This window comes from Gallus gallus, chromosome 26 (assembly GCF_016699485.2).
Source record: "Gallus gallus isolate bGalGal1 chromosome 26, bGalGal1.mat.broiler.GRCg7b, whole genome shotgun sequence".
Classification (NCBI taxonomy): domain Eukaryota; kingdom Metazoa; phylum Chordata; class Aves; order Galliformes; family Phasianidae; genus Gallus; species Gallus gallus.
Window position 1 is genome coordinate 4,175,444 of NC_052557.1, and position 20,481 is coordinate 4,195,924.

At 58.1% G+C, this 20,481-nt stretch overlaps 1 protein-coding gene across 7 annotated transcripts in view; it reads right to left on the bottom strand.

Annotated features, from left to right (window-relative positions):
- Positions 1 to 210: 210 nt before the first annotated feature.
- The window catches only part of SCUBE3 (signal peptide, CUB domain and EGF like domain containing 3), a 42,123-nt gene continuing 21,852 nt past the window's right edge, over positions 211 to 20,481 (bottom strand). For 2 of the 7 annotated variants that reach the window (XM_040653022.2, XM_004935034.5), the window contains 20 exons: positions 18,286 to 18,420; positions 16,708 to 16,833; positions 15,824 to 15,940; positions 12,511 to 12,558; positions 9,656 to 9,772; positions 8,744 to 8,866; positions 7,889 to 8,005; positions 7,186 to 7,308; positions 6,482 to 6,616; positions 6,147 to 6,239; positions 5,951 to 6,067; positions 5,719 to 5,880; positions 5,359 to 5,562; positions 5,096 to 5,257; positions 4,696 to 4,863; positions 4,448 to 4,609; positions 3,720 to 3,917; positions 3,159 to 3,311; positions 2,920 to 2,999; positions 211 to 2,763 (listed from right to left, as the gene is read on the bottom strand). In XM_040653022.2, the coding sequence (XP_040508956.1) occupies positions 2,614 to 2,763; positions 2,920 to 2,999; positions 3,159 to 3,311; positions 3,720 to 3,917; positions 4,448 to 4,609; positions 4,696 to 4,863; positions 5,096 to 5,257; positions 5,359 to 5,562; positions 5,719 to 5,880; positions 5,951 to 6,067; positions 6,147 to 6,239; positions 6,482 to 6,616; positions 7,186 to 7,308; positions 7,889 to 8,005; positions 8,744 to 8,866; positions 9,656 to 9,772; positions 12,511 to 12,558; positions 15,824 to 15,940; positions 16,708 to 16,833; positions 18,286 to 18,420 (2,690 nt within the window). In that variant the 3' untranslated portion in view covers positions 211 to 2,613. The remainder of the gene's footprint in view (positions 2,764 to 2,919; positions 3,000 to 3,158; positions 3,312 to 3,719; positions 3,918 to 4,447; positions 4,610 to 4,695; positions 4,864 to 5,095; positions 5,258 to 5,358; positions 5,563 to 5,718; positions 5,881 to 5,950; positions 6,068 to 6,146; positions 6,240 to 6,481; positions 6,617 to 7,185; positions 7,309 to 7,888; positions 8,006 to 8,743; positions 8,867 to 9,655; positions 9,773 to 12,510; positions 12,559 to 15,823; positions 15,941 to 16,707; positions 16,834 to 18,285; positions 18,421 to 20,481) is intronic. The other 5 variants (XM_015299004.4, XM_015299003.4, XM_040653023.2 and 2 more) reach the window with 5 other exon arrangements.

Here is a 20,481-nt window from a genome sequence, read left to right on the forward strand (position 1 = left end):
TAAAAATGAGATATGTTGCATCTAATTAACATATATAAATAAATGTATTGTGTAATGACTGCAGAGCCTATGGAAGTCTGTAGGATTTAAGCTGGAAGAAAAGCTCCGTGCCCCCAAAAAGTTTGTCTGAGCATCTGAGGAACAAAACAGTGAAGACAGCTTTGGTCCCCGCTGTTAGAAACCTTTTAAAACAAGCACCAGAGCAGCTTCTGAAAGATCAACACAACACCAAGAAATTCCATTTAATAATTAAAAAAAGACAATACAAAATGCAAACATTTCTTTTTACAAAGTTCAGATACATTTTTTTCTCTCTCTTTAATCAAGTGCAAATAACTTTTACCAACTACGTCTTGCTCATCAATCACTTTGCTGGAGATGGTAAGTCACGGCCTGCTGCAAAAGGCAGATATAAATATTCCAACATGAAAAAAAAAAAAAGACCCCCCCCCCAAAAAAAAATACACACAACAACCCTTATTTTTATGTTCGCTGCGTTGAAACATTCAATACATCCGAGAGGCGGCTGATGGTTTTCAGCCCTTCAAACCTTTTCTGAGTCATCCGTTGGGTGCGGGTGAGGAAAGGGCTGCTGCTTTCTGGTGGCCCCGTGGGCCGTTCTGGGGGTCGGTTTGAGGATATTGGTGGAAGGGGGAGGATGTGTTACCAGATCTGTGTGTCCTTTACAGGAGGACGTCCAGCCCAGCTCACCTTCCAGCGCTGCCCCGGGGCGCAGAGGTGCCCGGATGGGGATGTGTGGCACTGAGGACGTCCCATCCTTCCCACATCCACCCTCCCAGGCTCAGAGCAGCAGCAGCAGCTCCGAAATTCAATCACAGAGCATTAAAGGGCTCTGCATCGCACCGGGGCCACCACAGCACGCATTCCTGGGCTGGCTTTTTCTTTTTCTTTTCCTTTTTTTTTTTTCTTTTTTCTTCCTCTCTTCTAAATACGAAAGGCCCTTTTGGCTGTCATTGCTCTGCTGTGACTGCCCCGGAGCGATTAACAACACAAGAAAAAAAACCAACCCTCCGAATCCCTGCAACGGCTTTTGTGCATCAAAGCAGCTGCTCTCAGACACCAAACCGAGTGACAAACAGCTCAGCCCCCAACTGCTCCCAGCCAGGCTGCAAGCCGGGCAGCAGGAGGGAGAAGCCCACAGCTGCGATGAATCAGTGCAGCCTTTTCCAACCCCACACATTTTGGGGACAAACCTCAGCTCCGCTCTGCCAGCAAATTAGAACCCGTCCCAGCGCCCCAGCAGAGCCCAGGAGTTGTTGGGGTGAGTGAGCAGTACGCATTGAGGGGAGTGTGGACCAACCCGGGGCTCTGCCCGGGCCATTGGGGGGATACACGGAGCAATGAATAGTTGTTCTCTATGGGGATGGGAGGAGTGGGTGCAGTGGGACGGAGCAGCACAGTGCTTCCCAGAGCCAAGGAGCTCCTGGAGCCTGAAACCATACAGCACCAACCCTGCCCAGCATTACAGCCAGCCCCAGTAAAGGTGATGGACCCACTGTGCATGGACAGAAGTGCCTTAAAACCCAGCAAAAACTCACCCCGTCATGGCCAAGCCCCGCTTTCCCACAGAGGAGAGGTGCAGCCTTCCACCAAAGCAGGTTGCTACTGGGAAAACATGCAGCAGAAAAGGTTCCAAGGCCAGAAACACCATTGCATTGGTCACCAGCAACCCAGGGCTGGGCTTGGTTTGTTGTTCTGTTGTTTTGGGTTTTTTTTTGTGACAGACACACATTCTCATTTCTCAGGCAGGTATAAATATTGTAGTTTCTAGTAGAAAAAAAAAAAAAACAACCAAACAAAAACATCCCTCTAAATAATATAAAGAAGACTCAAATGATTGCACTTAATACATATGAAAAAGGTAGAAAGGAGGATATCCTAGTGCACAAACGCTGACTCCTGCTCTTCACAAAGCTTGCTTTCTGTCGACGAGTTACTCTTTGGCAGAGCTTTGGTAAGGAAGTCTGGTTCCTTGGCACAAATGTCCGTGTTGGGGGGGAAGAATGCGCCCGGCTGAAGTCCTCCTCAGTCGCTCCATCCCTCCCATGCAGCCAAACATTGTTCTCCGTGCCCTCCTCCAGCGCCAGGTGCCGGCACGGCTCTCCAGCACGACGGCCACCAGTGCCACCGTGCCCCCGCCACCGTGCTGTCCCATTCTGTCCTTTCACTTTTCCTTACCACGGTTGTTTTTAACAAAGTAGGCATTATGGTTTGTTCTATTTTCTTCCCCCCCAGGCTCCTCCTGTGCTGATAGCTCAGCCCCCTGCGCTGCGCAGAACGCGGCGTTACCTCCGGCGCTGCCCTGGGATGGGGCAGGGGATGAGCCCTGGGGGGGCTGCGGGAGCCCGGATGGCATCGAGGGGTGGGACAGAGCCGGCACAGAGGTGGGACGGAAACGGATGGGGTGAAGAAGCTGCTGCAGAAGAGAGGAACGGCATCGCTGGGTGAGATCAGGGTGAGACCGGAGCTGTCTGCAGGGTGGGAGGTGGCGGTCCTGCCGGAGCCGAGCAGGAAGGAGGAGGAAAGCTGAAATAAGAAGTGAGGGAGGAGAAGGGTTTCCTCGGTGGCCGGGCGGCCTGGGGTGTCAGGGCGCTATTTGTAGGGCCGCAGGAAGCTGGAGACTTTGGAGCGGAGCAGCTTGATGAAGGAGCGGGGCAGCATCTCCTTGTGCTTCTCCGTGTACTTGAAGTAGTTCTGGGGGTGTGCCAGCACGTCGAAGAACGCTTTGATCAGCTTCTTGTCCTGGGAGGAAGCAAAGCTGATGTCAGCCCCAATCCCGGGCGCAGCGTGCAGCTGCTTCAGCCCCACAGCACCCCCAGCACAGCTCCAAACCCGGGCGATGCACCGTGCGCACCCCAGCAGTGCCAGGCAGCGGAGGTGATGGGGAGCAGCGCTCACCTTGAGGATCTCCTGGTGGTTTTCGGAGGCGTACAGCCTGCCGTCCCGCACGATGTCCTCCACCAGCTGCTCGTAGTCCTCTGCAACAGCCAAGTGAGAGACCAGCTCAGGGCAGGCCTCCCCAAACCCAGAGTCCCAATCCCTGGCACTGAGCTCCCCAGTGCATGGGAGATGTAAGCTGGGCTCCTGGGGAGCAGGGCAGGCAGCGCCAGGCCGGGATGCTGCCGCCCCGTGCTTACCATCATAGGTGACGTAGGGGATCTGGAAGCCCCGGGCGCTGTTGGCCTCGCTGGTTTTGAAGTTGATCCAGAGTTTGCGAGAGCGGGCGGTGAAGGCGATGGGTCTCTCGTAGGTCTGGCACGTCTCATAGGTGGTGATGGAGGATGGGGAGGCTGTGGGGGGACCGAGTGATGACCCCCACCTCGCTGTGGGGGGTCGCTTACAGGGGACACCGGGGATGGCTTGTCTGTGGGCAGTGAGGCTGACCCCCCCACCCCTGTTTAATAGCAGGGACAGTGACATTCCCTCCTTGGAATGGAAGCAATTCCTTCCTTCCAAGGTTTTGAACCCTGAGGATTGCTGAAAAGCTTGCAAACGGCCCTCGTTCCATGCACATCCCTGCAAAGCAGCAAGGCAGCACAGCAGCAGCATGATGCTGACATCCCTCCAACAACCTTCCCATTGCATAAACCCGCCCCACTGCCACGCAGGGTCCTGCCATTCTCCCTTGGCATTCATCAGCTCTGCTCTGTCCTCCCCCAGCTCCTCCCATGAGCACCGCACCACGCTCTGTTACCTACAGTTTTTCCGCATCACCAAGACGTCCCCGCACTCATCCTCAGAGGGCAGGAAGATCTCTGGCACCACGATGAGGATCTTTCTCTTGGGCGGTGGGTTGATGTTCCACGTGCACTCGACGTTGGCGGGGTAATTCCCCGGGTAGTTGGGGGACTCAATGTAACCCGTGTACTCGCCCAGCTCGCCTCCGCATTGGCGATCTGCAAGGCAGGAGAGGGACAGATGGATTGGAAACTGGTGGCACAGAGGGACAAGGAAGTGGTGGCACAGAGGACAAGGACTAGAAAGTGGTGGCACAGAGGGAATGGAAACCGATGGCACAGAGGGCATGGAGGGACTGGAAGCTGGTGGCAGAGAGGGCACAGATAAACTGGTGGCATAGGCACTGGGACTGGAAACTGGTGGCACAGAGGGAAATTGGTGGCACAGAGAGAAGAAACTGGTGGCATGAAGGGCACAGAGGGACTGGAAACTGGTGGCATAAGGGGCACAGAGGGACTGGAAACTGGTGGCATAAGGGGCAAGGAATAGGAGGCACAGAGGGATGGGAAATTGGTGTCAAAGGCACTGTGACTGCAGAGCTTTACTGGGTGGTGTGGCAGAGCTCCTTATCACGCACGCCCACCCACACGAGGCGCAGCAATGTCTGAATATGCTACTTTGAGGGGCCTGGGGGTGGTTCTGGGGAAGGAACCCCACTGACACCACATCACACCCACTGCCCACCTACTTTTGCACTGAGACACGGAGGTGGAGCCGTCGAAGTCGGTGGTGGTGTTGCCGGGACAGGCGATGCAGTAGTTCTGCCTGAAGTCAGGCTGGTATGTGCCCACGGCGCAGCGGATGCAGCGGTGGACGCTGGTGTTGTAGTAGTGCCCGGGCGAGCACTGGACTGGGGGAACGGAGAGCAAACAGAGCTCTGTCACCACTGGCACAGCCCCAGCGGGTCCCCCCCGCCCTGCACCGGCTGGGACATACCTTTGGTGTCACAGTCCTGGAAGGAGAGGGCTCCCTCGTGCCGGGTGGTCAGCCCCCCGCCGCAGGGGAAGCAGAGAGCCCGCCCCACCTCGGGCTGGTAGGAGCCACGCGGGCACGGCTGGCAGGGCTTGAAGCCATCGGTGGAGTGCTGCCCAGGGGGGCACTGACCTGTGGGCACAGCCATTGCTGGGATGCAGCCCACAGAGTGCCCCGTGCCCAGCTCCCTGTCCCTCCATCTGAACAAAGGGGATGGGGGTCCTCCTAAATGCTGTTCCTACGGCCAGATGGGCAATTCCCGGGGGTGCTCAGAGCTTTTGCCTCTTCTGGACAGGGACTGATGGCGGAGCATCGGGGTTGGTGTGTGGATATCCCCTCCCCGGTCCCCTGCGCACCCCCCTACCTGTGCAGCCAGTGATGTTGGTGGCTCCCACGGGGCCGAACGCATCGCTGCGGGGACACAGGTCACAGGAGAGCTGCCCTTCCTTCTCCTGGTAGGTGCCAGAGGGGCAGGGGACGCACTGCTCCGTCTGCCCGTGGTAATAGGTTCCCTGCGAGCAGCTAACTGAGAGCCAGGGCTGGAGGTCAGTGGCATGCCGGGGGGCTGTCCCCAATGGGGGGGGGACACATCGGTTCCCATCCCAGCGCCCTGCACTGCTCCCTTACCACACTTGGTGCCCAGGCGCTGCTGGCCCGGCCCGCAGCTCTCCTGCCGCTCCGGGGCCACGCTCAGCTTCCTCGCCACCTCGTACTCCATCCCAGCGAAGCGCAGCAGGAACCTCTCCTGGTTGATGGATTTCTTCAGGGCTTTGATGGCCGATTTGAGCTTTTTCTCCACTTTCTGTCGCAGGCAGTGCAGGTTGCAGCTGGCTGGGGGGCAGAGAGAACAGCAATAAGAGAAGAGAGAAACCCAACAGGATTCTCTCTGTCATGCAGAGCTGCGGGCTCTGCGGGATGCCCAGCCAGCACAGAATGAGTGCCATGGCAGCTCTCCTTGGGGACACCACGGGATTCCACCCAGCCCACCTGTGGTCTCCTCCGGTTTGATCTCTGCCTCAAACTCCAGTGTGATGCGCGTCACCTCCTTGCCGGAGGAGTTGCGAGCCCGGCGGCCCTTCCCCTTCTTGGATGAGTCACACTTGAGGTTGACAAAGGCCACCTGGCAGTCGGAGCAGGGTGCAGCACCGCCTGCATGCAGGGTGACAATCAGCGCCCCGTCCCTTTTGGGTGGGACAAGCATCCCCCCGCCCCTGCTCACCTTGTGCCACAGCCTTCCCCCCCTCGTCCTGCTTGCCCTTAGCCCGCGGGTGCAGGTGGCACTTGGCATCCTTGATCTTGAAGGAAGCCTTCTGCTTGATTGGGGCAGCGACAGTCTCTAAAAGAAAAGGCGGGTGCTGAACCCGTGGGTGGGGGGCGGTGTGGGGTCAGGGGGATGGCTGCCCGCAGCCCCTTACCGAGGCACTGCTGGCTGCTGTTGGTTGCTCTGTGCTGGCTGCCCTGCCGCAGCACCGGCGTCCCGCAGCTCACCGTGTAGCTGCTGTCAGACTCTGTTGGAAGCAGGTGCAGGTGTTGGTGTGCTGCTGAGCCCCCGGTGCAGACACTCCATCCCCCCGGAGCAGCCGTGCAGAGACCCCAGGGTGCAGCACCCAGCACTGCACTGCAGTGACCCGGTGCTGCACGGATCCACCCCAGCAAAAACCACACTCCTTTGCACCCTGAGGGCACTGCAGCTCTTCTGCCCCTGCTTTGGGCCACGCAGGGGATGGGGACCCTCCTGTCCCCCCCATACCTGGCTGGAAACGAGCCTTGGAGGCGCAGGTGAGGGCGCAGCTGTCCTTCTTGCCCGTCTTGTTGCAGGTGAGAGTGGCCCGTGGTGGCACCGAACCTGACAGGCATTTCACCAGCTCTGAGGGACATGCACCGGCTGGTGGGGACAAGTGGGGACACCCATGGCTGGCACAGAGCAGAGACCACGGTGGGAACCCCCCCCCCCACCCACCCAGCTGGGATAAGACAGTGTGGTGTGGGACTCCCAGAGCAGCATCTTAACCCTCCCCCTGCCCCCAGCTCCTTCTTGCACTGTGACTCCTGGGATTTCTGAATCTGGGGGGCAGAGCTGCCCTTGGCTCTATCTCTCCCCAGTGAAAGGGGTCAGTTGGGTACCAGGGCATGGCCAGGGCCATGAAAACTGTTCCTTTAGGGGCATCACCAGTGCAAAAGCCCACAGCCAGCCCTAGGCATGGTCTAAGATGCAATGAGATGTCCTGCTTCCCCTGCCCTGGGACAACATCCATTCCATCCCATCCCATCCTGACCCACGTGAGGTGGACAAAGAGTCCGCAGACCAAAGCAGCTCACCCTGCAGCACCCTTCACTTGAACTCCCCAAATCCCAGTGCTCCACCCACCCCCACCTTGCTCCCTACAGCCCCAGGTGATGGTTGGGACCATGGCACTCCCGGGCTGTGCTGGAGCAGGTCTGGACTGGACATACCTATGCAGTCCTTTTTGTTCCAGTGCAGCTTGCAGCCGGCAGGACAGGTACACTGGTAGCTGCCAGGTGTGTTGATGCAGCCAAATTTGCAGCCTCCGCGGTTAATGCTGCATTCATCAACATCTATGGGAACAGAGGGAGAGGTGGGGGGGGCAGCGGGACCCCCCGGCTCTGATGCTGAACCATCTCAGGGATGTGATTTTGGACAGATAAATGACACAAAGCACACACACCAGCGGGGTTCTTGCATCCTGGGGGGGCTGGGTTGGAGCAGGCTGCTCCAGGAGCAGTGGGGCACATGTGGCACGAGTAAGGTCACCCCCCTGCTGCCACAACACACTCCTGCACCCCCCCCCCCCCCCCCCTGCATGTTTCATCTGCATCCCGGGGCACTGCACGCCCCCGCCTCGTCAAACTTAAATCAACCCCTTTTGATGTTCCCCTTCCCACCCCACATCCCATCTCGCTGCCAACAATGCTGGGGATTTCTCTCCCTCTCTCCCTGCAGACAAGTCGCAAATTGTTCCTGCCGCTGCGTTTGAAGTTGCAGACACCAACGTCTGGCTACATGTGCTCTCCCTGCACGGCCCCAGCATGGGGTGCACGGCGGGGACGTGGGACACTGCCACCCGCCCTGGGGGACAGCCATGGGGCTGCCCCATTTCTGGGTGCCCTGAGTGCTCAGCCCCCAAGTCAGCCCTACCTCCACAGTGGGTGAGCCCATAGAGCGTGTAGCCCTTGTTGCAGAGGCACTGGAAACTGCCAGGGGTGTTGATGCAGAGGTGGTCGCAGGTCCGGTCAAAGGAGCACTCGTCGATATCTGGGGGGGTGAAAAAGCGAGGTGAGGAGGTGAGGGTTGGCACGCTTCTCCTTCTTGTGGTGCAAGCTGGGTGCTGCACCAGGATACTCTGGGACGCCACACTGGGATGCTCTAGGGCAGTGTCCCACCTTCTCTGCTCCAAACTCCTTGCTTGTTCCATTTGCAGCCAGAGTAGCCCACCCCCCTCACCACCACCACCTCTCCCACCCCAAGCGCAGCCCCCAGATGTGCCAAACGGTGCCCTTGGTGCGGTGCCCCGGTGCTGCCCGGTGCACAGGGTGTGCTGCACGGGCAGGTCCTGCCCTGGGGTCGGTGCCAGCACCGTCTGTGCAGCCCTGCAGGGCACCTGGCTGGGGCTGGGCAGCCCCGCGTGCGCAGGTGAGCCCGGCCCAGAGGGTTTGATCATCATTTCGTTGGCTTCATTAAGTTAATTGCCACGCTCACGTCAAGCTTGTAAGAGCGTAGAACCTGGATGGAGATGAAAGCAGTCGCAGCCCTGGAGCACCAACCCCCCCCCCCCCATCCCATCGCACCCAGACCCCGCGATTCAGGGGAGGCTGCAGCTGAGGCTGAGTGCTGCCCGTGGCTCTGGGGGGATTCCCGTGCCCCCCAAACGGCCCAGCAGTGCCTGGGTGGGTGCTGAGCTCAGGGCGCTCAGCCCGGAGAAGCAGCCGCTGCAGGAGAGGTGGGGGCAGAGGGCAGTGAGAGGTGACGACCGCGTCCCCGCGCTGCCCTCACCTTGGCAGTTCCTCTCGTTGATGAGCAGTTTGTAGCCCTTCTTGCAGCTGCACTCGAAGCTGCCCACCGTGTTCCTGCAGATGTGGTCGCAGCCGCCGTTGTTGAGCCGGCACTCGTCGATGTCTGGGGAGGGGGCGGGGAGGACAGGGACACGCGTGCTGTGCCGCTCATCCCCAACCCTCCCGGCTCCGCTTTTATATTCTTTTTCCTTCCCTTTCCCAACTAATCGCACGATTTACTGCTTGGAAAGGACCTGTGAGATGGAAGGGCGGCAGGAAGAGGCGGCCGTCTGCCCACCTCCCCACTGCCAGCACTGGGGCCGGGGCTTTCCCTTTGTTACCGGCTGTAAACCGCCTCGCAGCGGCAATAAAACCCCCCAGACGCGGGGATACGGCTGCGGGTTATTGCTCTGTCCTGGAAACTGTGCTACCAGAGAGGCAGCCCTGAAGAAATAACGAGGGGAGGGGGCTCCCGGGAGCAGCCAGCAGGTGGGCGGGCGGCTGCAGAGCCTTCTGGGGCTGTGCTTTCAAGCAGGGTCAAGTTCCCGAAGCTGATGGATGACACAGTGCAGGCACTGCCCCCGTCCGGTCCCGGGGTCACAGCGTCCCCCGCACCCCCTGCGCGGACACACGCGGTGCTGATGCGTTCTGATGCCAAATGGGCATCCTAAAAAAGGGCAGATGAGAGCTCGGTGCAGAATTTGGGACCGTCCCGTCTCAGGAGGCAGCTGGGAAGCGCTGCAAACCCGGCCCAGGGGTGCTGCATCAGCACAGGACCTGCACACAGAGGTGGTCCTCCAGTTCCACCCGTGGGTGCAAACATAAACCTGAGCAAACCTCACGGGTACAACGTGCTGAGCTACACCTGAGAACTTCCCTGCGGGCATAAGTGATGGTCAGAGGGCACTCCTACCTTTGCAGGTCTTTCTGTCGGGCTGCAGCATGAAGCCCATGGGGCAGCTGCAGTGCACGCCGGTGGCCGCGTCGTGACACTTGCTGTCACAGCCCCCGTTGTTCACAGCACAGGTCTCTGCAGGGAGAGGGAAGGAGCACAGCAGTGAGGAGATGAGGGGAGGCGGAGGGGGGGGCCACAATCCCTGCCCCACTGAAACACCTGTGGGTTTTTAATGCTTCCCGGTTAACACACGCCCTCGAGCACAGAGAGGGGACCCGGTGGGATCCAGAGGTGAAAAGTGAGTGTATGTGGCACATCCCAGCTTGCAGGCAGGGAAAAGCATCCAGGTTTCCCACTGCCCTGTCCTCTGCACGGCCCTCCTGCCTTCCAGCATCCGGCACTTGAGAAGGGGTATCTGTCCCTGTGGTGGGACATGGGAGCAGGGACAGCCCCATCTGTCTGTCCGAGGGCAGCGCAGGTATGGACGGAGCAGTGCTGGGGAAGGGGGGGGTTTGCCACCATAAAACAAAGGACAGAACACTTTTGGACTCTTCAGGAGCCTCCACGAGAGCAGGGCTGCAGGCAGTGGGGGACACACGGCGCTGTCAGCATTCAGCTGTGCAAGATGCACTCAGGTGCACAGCCCTCACCCCACATCAGTTGCACCCACCTGCCTCACAGTGCTCTCCTTGCCCAACCCACGTCCGTGCTGTCCTCACGTGTCACCAATGGGCATCCGGCTGCCCAGGCTTATTTGGGAGATGCTTTGTAAAATTAGAATACACACACACATACACACACACATACATACATACACACACATACATGCCAGCAGCATCAGTGGAAAAAAGAATCCCTTAAAAAAAAAAAAAGCTAATTCTTCCAGCATTATCAAAGTCAGCTGTTGCTGGTAAAAGCAGAAGGGGCACTAATTGAAACGAAGCGTTTTCAGCTTGACAGCTTCCCTGTGACATCAATCTTCAATTTGGGTCCTAACCGCCAGAACAATGGTTTGAAGTGCATGAAGTTGTTCACAGAGGGTAATAAAGCCTTTCCCTTCGGAGGGCCGGGCAAGGGGTAAATGAGGCTTCAAGGAACCCGACATGAAAATGCCTTGAAGAAATTCCTTGGAAAGAGCAAATCCCAGGTTCTGCTGCGCTCTGCATGGGGCCCAGTGACGGAACCGTGCAACCATTTGCTGCAGGGCGACGGAGCTGGGATCGTTCTGTGCTCGTCTTGTTGCTGCTATTTTTATGATGTCCCATAATAGGAGAACAAAGGGACCATTTCATGCAATTAATAGCCAGCACAATTACAAAACGTTACGGCGAGGGATGGATTTCTGCAGATATGAACCCTGCAGCCCCAGACCAGCAAAGAGCACAGGGCAGACAACGCTGCACCAAAGGGAAGGGGAACTTCTTGGAGGCTGCATTAAGAATTTAACTCAGCTCTGCTGCAGCAGCTCGGTCAGGGAGAGCCCACAGGAATGGGTTAATGGTGTCACTGCTCAGAGTGAAGCCCACGCTTCTGGAGCAACAGGAGCACAGCTCCCTTCTTCCCGGCCATCCATCCCCTTTGCACCGTCAGGGCTGAGCTTTGCAGAGAGTGCTTTGCATGGGATGCACAGGACTCAGCCCTGCAGGGACAGCAGAGCAAAGCCCTTTGCAAAGCAAAGAGGCACATCCCAGAACTTGCAGAAAGCTTTTGTAAGCAAAGCAGGGCTCTGATGTAGCTGAAAATGAAGGGTCAGGGATGGATGCTGTGGCCCTGGGACAGGAGCACTGCTCAGCGGTGCTGGCAGCTGCAAGCCAGCGTGAGTCACTGCACACACAGCATTTGGTGAGGGCCCCCACTGCCTGGGGAGGAAGAAGACAAAGTAGCTTGCACACACACACACACACACGCACACGCACACGCTCCATCCTAACCTCACTGTGCCACAACAATGCCCCTGCAGTGTCCTCCACTGCCACCGACTGTCACCGGGTCCAAACGCGCCCCATGTGTGCCCCGCGCTCCCACTGCCTGCACTGCTCCAGGTTTGCCTCCACCTCCCGGGAGGCAGCAGAGGGACATCAGCCCCACAGCCTTATGGGGAGAAGCACGGAGTGACCAGGGTCTGGTGTGCTCAGCACCAAACTGAAGGTCCCCCTGGTGCTGCCTGCAGAAGGAGCCTAGGGAAGGTTCTGCAGAGCCCCCAAAGTGAGGTTTGGTGGGGTGGGGCTCAGGGAAGGGATCCTCTTGGAAGAGCCAGGGAGTGCTGCCATGTGTCACCAGGAGCTGGGGACAAGGGCTCCTGGGAGGGGGGTCACTGCAGGTGCTGCCAGCAGTCACCTGATGGGGAAGGAAAGAGAGGAGGGGACGTGGGGAGAGGTGCATAGTGCAGGCTGCAAACACTTCAGGGAGAAAGCCCTGCACGGTCTGAGCAATGCCTGGTGCCCTGGTCTTGCAGCACAACTCCTGCAGACGCCTCCTGTAACGGCCCCACTGCAAGAGGTGGCTCTGATCCCCAACAGGACAGAGCGGAGCACCGGGGCGGTTCTGAAGCACTGCTCCCACCCAACGCTCCCACCTTAGCCACAGCTGCAGAGATGGGCACAAGGAAACCATCACCCCCGGCCCAGGCAAGGCGAGTGCCCAGCATCATGCAAGCACAGCCAGGGAGGGCTTTGCTGCTCTGTGCATCCCCAAAAGCAGAGCTGGTTGCAGCCCAAGGTGTGCTGGCGCAGCGTGCAAGCAGCAGCGGTGCCTGTTAGTGCTGGCAGCGCGGCCGTGCAAAGCGGGCATGCAGTTAGTCCAAAGCTCACCCCCCCAGTGAGCATCTCGAGGCGAGACCCCTTCACAGAGAAAGAGAGAACAAAAATATTTACCATTAGAAAACGTCTCAAGGATAACGTGTTGCTGGAAGTGTCTCTCCCCTGTTTGACATTATAAAAAAGTGATTTAGAAACAGTGTCCAGCAAGGAAGCTCGCTTGGTGTCACACGACAATGATTTCCACTCCACTGCTTCTTGAGCTTGGTGGAAATGGTCCCCCACCTCCCAGAGGGATCCAAACCTGAGGTCTGGGTCCTGTGCTATCCATCACCCTGTCTGCGTCACCCCCGGCCTCTCTGATCCCCACCAGTTCGGCGCTTTGCTCAAGCAGCAGGGCAGGCGCGGGAGAAAGCGAGCAACAAAGAGCATTAGTGCAGAGCCCGTTAGTCCCAGGGAACGGTGCCTTGCTCTCAGCAGAGCGAAAACGAGCACTCGCCGGGGTAGGGGCAGGCAGGAGGGACTGAGCCCAACCTCAGTGAGCTTGGGCTGCACCCAAAGGGCCGTCTGGGGAATGTTTTGGGGAGCCGTGGCACAGAGCTGAGGGCTGTCCTGCCTTATGCTGGGTGTTCTGGGGAGGGATGAAGCAGCCCAGTGCCTCCTGTGCAGGGATGGAGCCCTGCAGCTGGGCCGGAGCGAAGCATGTGGGGATGGGGATGCTTGGGGCGTGCGGAGCTGTTTGGGGATGACTGCATCCCTGTTGGATGAGACACAACGCCGGGTCCGTGCAGGGGGAGGGAGGAGAAAAGAGAAAAAGAAGGAGGAAGCCCAGCCTGCCCCGTGGGCACCCAACCCAAGGGCAGGGGTTTGTCAGCAAGGACGCGGGACCTCCAAGGCTCTGCAGTGCCAAGAAGGGACGTTGTCTCCTTCGTGATCGGAGCAGCACGGTGAGCCCTCAGCCACCCACCTCGTGTGCCTGAGCCCTGTGCCCCCCCCAAAGAGCCCTCCTGCCCCAACAGCTTTGCTTTCCCAGCTCCGATCCACTCCCCGGCACTGCACCGCCCAGCAGCAGCGCGGCACAAATCGCCCGGACGCAGCTCAGGAAATCTGCCATAAAACTGGAGCTGGATTCGTTTCCTTCCCCACCTAATCGCATTTCCTGCCCATCCGCGGCTCCCGCTCCGGGCTCACCCAAACACCAAAAGGATAGGAGCTGCACCTCCAGCATCGGTTTCACCCTACAAACACTCTCAGCGAGCTGAAAAATCACAGCAGCCAAAGCTGCGCCTCCCCATGGCTCCGCACCCCGGGGCTGACCCGACCCAGGCTTTAATCCGGAGGGCGATTTGTTGCGCATTTGTTTTATTTTAAAGGCCGCTTTTAGAGCATCAACGTAAATATCCGAGGTCACCGGCCTCCCCCCGCAGCTCCCATCCCCCCCACCCCCGACGCTGCAGACGCGTTGGGAGCCATTAGCGCTGGCCCCGCTCTGCTCCCAGGCATGTTCTTCATTATCCTCGTTTTTAAAAGCGGCAATAAAAAGCGGAAAAATGAAAAACACCGGCCGTAGCGTAATGAAACCGTCACTCAAAGGGGCTGCTCGCGCTTCCTGCCGCGTGGTGTGATCTGAAGGGAACCTGGACCAGGGGACGGCCCCGGCAACCCATCAAAAGCACCGCGTACGATTTCAAAGCCCGCAGCCCGGGGAGAGAGTTTGTGTTCCCCACGCTGGAAACTTTATTCCCCTTGAAATGATGAAATATTTCAGAGGAAATGGAGAAGGAGAGAGGGGAGGGGGCGGCGGTGGGAGTACTGGGGTGGGGTGGGGGGGGGTGCGGGGCTGTTTGCTGAGCCCTGGCCATAAAACAAACCCGGGCAGTTATAAATATCCGAGCAGGTACCTCAGCCCCCACCTCGGCCATAAATCTGTCCCTAGAGCACAATCCTACAGTGTTCCCACTGCGGCTGGGGGGGTGCTGGCACCCCCCCCCCCCCACAGGGATATGGTGCAGAACAGCACTGTCCCTGCAGAGCCATGTGGATGGAGGCACGGGGTCAGGGGGTTCAGAGCTGCCCCCCAAAATCTGTGGTCACGGTGCTTCATCACCCTCAGGAAGGTGGGAGTGGGGAGAAGAGCCTGCAAGGATGCAGCAGAGCTTATGGGAGGTGCCACCCTGAGAGATGCTGTGCACAGATTGGGGCAGAAAGGGCACGTTTTGGTCAAGGCTCTCAGGAGAACGTGGGATTGCTGAAGCACAGAGATGCCCCTCTCACACCTGCAGCACCTGAGGCTCCACGCTGAGACCCTCCATCAAACAGAGCCCTGTGGGGAGCACCACCCTTTGGGCAGCAGCACTCCCCCGGTGCCCCACACACACAGAGAAGGGGTGAGTGGGCTGCAAAGTAACCCGGCTGGGTGCTGAGCTGGGGTGGGATGCAGCAAGCAGGGAGAAGACGCGTGCAATGGAGCAAACCCCACTCAGCTCCCTGCTGCCCTGAGGATGGGGTACAGCACTACACAGAGCTGGCTGGGAGCGGGCAGGGGGCTCTGCTGGGGGCACAGTGCTGCAGTGAATGGACCCCCCCTCCCAGTTCAGGCCTGAGGTCAGAGCTTGGGGAGCACAGAGCAGTCCCTGTGCCATGAGCAGCCCAAAGCTGGCTGCTGCCTCCAGCTGCTCCCAACCCCCCCCCCCCCCCCCCTTTTTATTTTTTAATTATTTTGCAATAAGAACTGAAATGTCTGGAGCAATTTGTGGACTTCATCACTCCCCAAACGTAACATTTTTTTTTTTTAAATCAAATCAGCTGTCAGGCAGCGCAAGCATCTGAAACCAGTAAAACTTCTATCTCTGTTTGATGTTTCCCAGTTTGAAAACACATACAGGAAAAGGACGGTTTGGGGGTGGTTGGGCTCTCGGGGTTGTTGGTTATTATTTTTTCTTCTGCAAGACAATTGTTCCTGAGCTGAGACCCCTCGATGCCAACTTGGGATGGAGCACATGGTCCCCTCCAGCTCCCTCCCTGCTGCTGTTGGATGGAGGTGGTGGCACCATGGGGACAATCGCTGCTGTGAGGGACATCAACACCCCTTTCCCTCCTGCAGCATGAAGGCAGGTGGGGACCTCAGCACACTGAATCGCAACGCATTTGTCCCCACGTCCCCCCTGCCCAGAGCATCCCAAAAGCCACTCTTGCTCCCAGTGCATCACTTTGCTCTGTGCCTATGGGTGGTGACACGGCATCAAACCTACGGATGCTTGCAGCATCCCACATCGAGCTGCTCCAGCATCAGCCTTGAACTTCTGGCAGAAGGAAGTGCCCCATCCCCAAAGCACTCCTTCACCCAAAGGCACATCGCTCAGGCACAGAGCGAGCGGCCCCAAGCCCCAACACAGATCCCCCACATCCCTCATGGGGACTCTGCACCCACCTATGCAGGTGACGCCGTCGGAGTGCAGCAAGAACTTGACGTGGCAGCCACACTTGGGGCCCTGGTCCGTGTCATCACAGGTGTGCTGGCAGCCGCCGTTCCCATAGTTGCACGTCACTGAGGAGGACAAAGCGCAGGGGTCACTATAGGGGATATAACCCACAACCCCTCTTCTCCCCATGTCCCCCCTCCTCCCAGGCTGGGTGGCACAAAGGAACCTCAGCCAGGTCCTAAAACACGTTCCTCCCTCTTAGATAATTTCGAAAACCCTTTGGCTTTCCCGGAAGGATCTTGGCAGATACAAACTCCTGTGTGGTCATGTGGGTGGTTTTTTGGGCAGATCTGCTAAATGCCATCAGTAGACCTGGTGGAAGGGGACCCACTGAGCACCAGAGCAGTGACACGGGGGCACAGCGAGACCTCCATGGGCTCCAGGATGACTCAGGTGCTCCCCTGCCAGCCCTCCCAGGGCGTGTTTTGCCTTTAACTTGGAGGGAAAACAGCCCCGTAGGATTAAAACTGTGTCTCATCAGCAATTTTACCCGTTTGCTGCAAGACAGCGAGCAAGAAGCAAAATAAAAACAATTGCATAAAGACAGAAATATATATTTAATAGCCTGGCAGTGCCAGTGAGATGCTGGCAGGAGATCACACAGGCTGAGAGCACTGTGTGCCCCGGGGAGAGGATTCCTGTGCTCCCCCTGTGCCAATCACATTCCCTCTGCTCATCTTCCTCGTGAGAAAACAAAGCTGGTGTGACATGGATAGAAGGTGCTGCACCCGCAGTGCCAATTCAGGCTGGAATTAGGGCTGGGGTGGGTCTGTGCCATCGTGACAAAGCCGCAGAGAGAAACTGGGCTCTCCATCCCTTATGCACTGCTTACGTTTGCAGTCGCGTTGGTTCTTGGTGAGCTCAAAGCCCGGGCGGCACTCGCAGGCGATGCCCCCCTTGGGGGTCTCTCGGCAGATGTGGGCACAGCCGTGGTTCTTGTTCATGCAGTTCATTCCTTCTAAAGGAGAGAAGGAAGCAAAGAAAAGCTCCAGAAGGTCACCAGCACTGAGGTTTGTTCTCCTGCTCCCCTCTGCCCTCTGTGCCCAGCAGCACGGCGGGAGTGCAGGGATGGGGGTTTGAGGCAGCTGGTTTTTGCTACAAAGGGAAGGTTTCCTTTTGGATCTTATCAGAACTGATGGCTCTCTGTGCCAGGGGCTCCCAGCCCGGCAGCGTTTCACCGCTCTGCATCTGCTCACAACAAGGAGGGAGAGAAGGGAAAGGAGAGAGCACAAAAGAAAGAGCAGAGGGAAAGGAGAGAGGGAAAGAGAAGGGAGACGCAGTGCTGGCAAAGACCCCAGAAGGAAGGAAGCAGCCCTACAAGTGAGACTTAGCTCTCTAACGCTCAATGCTTCGCCCTGGCAGTGCCTGACCCAGGAGTAAAGTCAGAGTGAGCAACACCCAGTCCCAAAGCACTCCCAGGTTCTGGGCTCACAACCCAGGGATCAGCTCCCACCCTCTCACCCCTTCTCTTCACTCCAAAACCTGAGTGAAGGGAGCATGCAGGCAGCATCCACAAAGCTGACCTCGGGATGCAGAACCCACACGGCCCTCCCTGTGCTGATGATGCTCTGCAGATGCTCAGCTCAAAAATGGGCTCCAAAAGGCAGCACCTGTGTCCCTGCCTGCAGCGGGGCCACCCATGGCGGCGGCGGCGACCTCAACCCTGCCAGGCACACACATGGGATGGGGATGCAGAAATGCCACTGAGCCATCCCAGCCTGGGCGAGATACGCCGGGGAACACAAGGGATCGGCACAGCTGGGAAGGAGGAAAGCGAAACCCATGCAGCCGCTTTGCCAAGCGGCAGAGATAAAAATCAGCAGAGACGCAAAAAAAGAAAAACAACAACAACAAAAAAAAACCCTCTCTCTCATTTCCTCATATTTTGGCGAAGAGGTCGCTCCAGACGGCAGCAATTTAGAGCTGATATTGAGACAGAAGGATCGGTGCTGCGCAAGACCTGGCAGGAAAGGATGCGTCTCGCAGAGCGGCGCGGGGAGCTCCGGGTACCTTTTGTTTAATAAAAGGCTCTGGCCGTGGGATTAGTGTCCTCCGTTTGGTATTATTGAGCTTGATTAAGGGGCCTGCAAGGGTTTTGCTCTGGGATGTTTATTAGCCCTGCAGTGTCCTCTCGCACTGTGCTCGTGCCAAGTTTGCTTTTAAATTCGCAGCGCTCCCAGCACCGAGGGGGGTCAGGAAGCAGCACCAGAGCTGTGCACGGTGCAGGGCTGAGCACGGGAGCCATCAACCACCCCTGCAACAACCACCCCACGGTCACTGCCACAGCAAAAAGTGACACTGCTCCTTGCAGTCGGACCTGAGCGATGCATCTGGGGTTACCCTACAGCCCCAAAGTGGGGTCCTTCCTTGGAGGGGGGCAGTAAGGAGTCAGGGGGTGCCAAGCACTGACCTTCGGGGCGCTGGATGCACGTGTGCTGGTTGTCACTGAGGAAGAAGCCTTCCCGGCAGAAGCACTCATAGCTGCCCATCATGTTGACACAGGTCTGCTGGCAGCCGCCATTGCCCTCTGAGCACTCGTCCAGGTCTGCAAAGGGAATGAGATGGAGGTGAGAGTGGTTCCGCAGCACTGAGTGGAGTGGGACAGGAATGTGCTGTGCAGCAAACAGCTTCTGCTTTGCATCCTTGGTCCCCCAGCTAGAAGAAAGGGCGATGCTGAATGCTGCAGGGGATGAAGCCAAGGCACATCCAGGGGTGGATTTCAGAGGCCACACAGCTTCTCCAGAAGCAAAAAATGCGGTGGCCCCATTTTGCAGATGGGAACACCAACCCACAGAGAAAGGGGTTCTCCTTGTCCCAGATCCCTGGGCAGGCTGTGCCCCTCTGTCTGCTGCTGGTGGGGAAGCGCCTGGACTTCATTATGGGGAACCCTAGCCCAGAGCGGGGACAATTACTTCTAAGGAGACTCAAATCCCCTGCAGCATCCCGGCTTGGGAAGGAGACAGAGATGAAAACCTCAGCCTGAGTGCTGCAGGATCAGTGCCACAGCCCCACGTTGCTGTGTCCCCGTCCTCTCTGGGTGACGGCACCGGGAGCAGGGAGCCCTGTGCCAAAGAAAACCTCTGCAAACTCGAGCATCCCAGAGCTTGGGTGAAAGCTGAGCCCTGCCAGCAGTGGATACTGGACAAACTGCAAGAGCAGCATAGAGACAGAGCACAGAGGGGCTCACAGCCCACACGGGGGAACACAGCCTGACCGAACTCCTTGCTTTTGGGATGAATACACCCCGAGCACTGCACTGCGCACTGTGCTGCTGCAGCCCAGGGACGCTCAGAGTGGGGCTGAGCCCCGGCTGAGAGCTGTCACTGAGCAGTGGCACCGCCTGAGGCCACTGGAGGACAAACCAGGACATCCCACGTGATGGCAGAGGGCTCCCAGCTTTCCCCAGGTCTTGTCCCAGCCAAGCAATGTCCTGCAGATGCCAGTAACTCTCCTCAAATCCCCCGTTTATAACAAGGGCTTAACATCTTGCAACTTCTCCTTCAAGGCCTGCACAAAAATGAGGAGGCAGCTGTTCCAAACCGAGGGCTGAAACGAGACTCCGCCGCTCTAATACCTATTTTATTAAATGTAACGAGGCAGGCAGAAGCCAGAAGGCCCCGTGTCAGGATGAGGGCTTGAATTCCTGTCCTGGTTCAAAAGGTCGCCCACGGAGGGGATGCTCAGTGGCTGCTGCACACTCCAACCCAGCAATGACCTATCAGCACGTGGCAGGAGCTGGACCTCTCCTGCAGCTCTCCCTGGGAAGCGCCCAATGGCTGAGGATTATTTGGTGCATGGAGCATGGGATCCTGGATGCTTCTCTCCATTTGGGCATTTCAAAGCCTGGGCAGGACCCTGGCTTTGCTTTGCTTCTGCATTCCAATCAAATGGGTGTGTGAAAAGCATGCCTATGGTTGGGGTGGATGAAGGTGGGGAAAACTCCCCAGGACTCATCCCTGCAGCCAAAGAGCAAAGAGTATCAACATCCTCCTCTGTGGAATGGGCTCCAAAGGGTAAATTCGTGCTGTCCTGAAAGCAAAGCAGCGTGGCTGAGATGCTTCATTGGGATGAGCTGTGGAAGGGCTGCAGGGACCCGGGGCTGCCCCACGTCCGCTGCTCCCCTCCCACCCCACTCTGTAAACACACGACGTCTGTGACTCGCCGAGCCCAGCTTCCCTTTCTTCTCCTTGGGCTCATCCTCCCCAGGGAGGGGAAGGCAGGGCCGCCCGCCTGCGCTCCCTCCAGCTGTGTAAATCTCCCTCTTCACCGAGGAGGCTGCAAAGTTCCCAGTGATGGCAGTTAATGCGAAGCGTATGTGTCCAGAATCCCTTCCCCCTCCCCCCTCTAGTGATGAGCTCATTAATGACCCCACTGCAGACACTAATTAGAAAATAGCACGCCGCAGCCCGGGCTGGGGGAGGTGGGCGGTCGGGTGCCCCCGCGGGCGCTGCGGAAGGAAGCGGGCGTTGGGGTGCGGGCAGCGCGGCTGCACCGAGGACTCGGCCGTGCCGCAGCCGGATGGAGCTCGGGGCAGTGGAAGGATGCGCAGCTCTCCGTAGGCAGATGCCGGGTTTGTCTTGGCCTCAGGATTATTTACCCAGCCCTT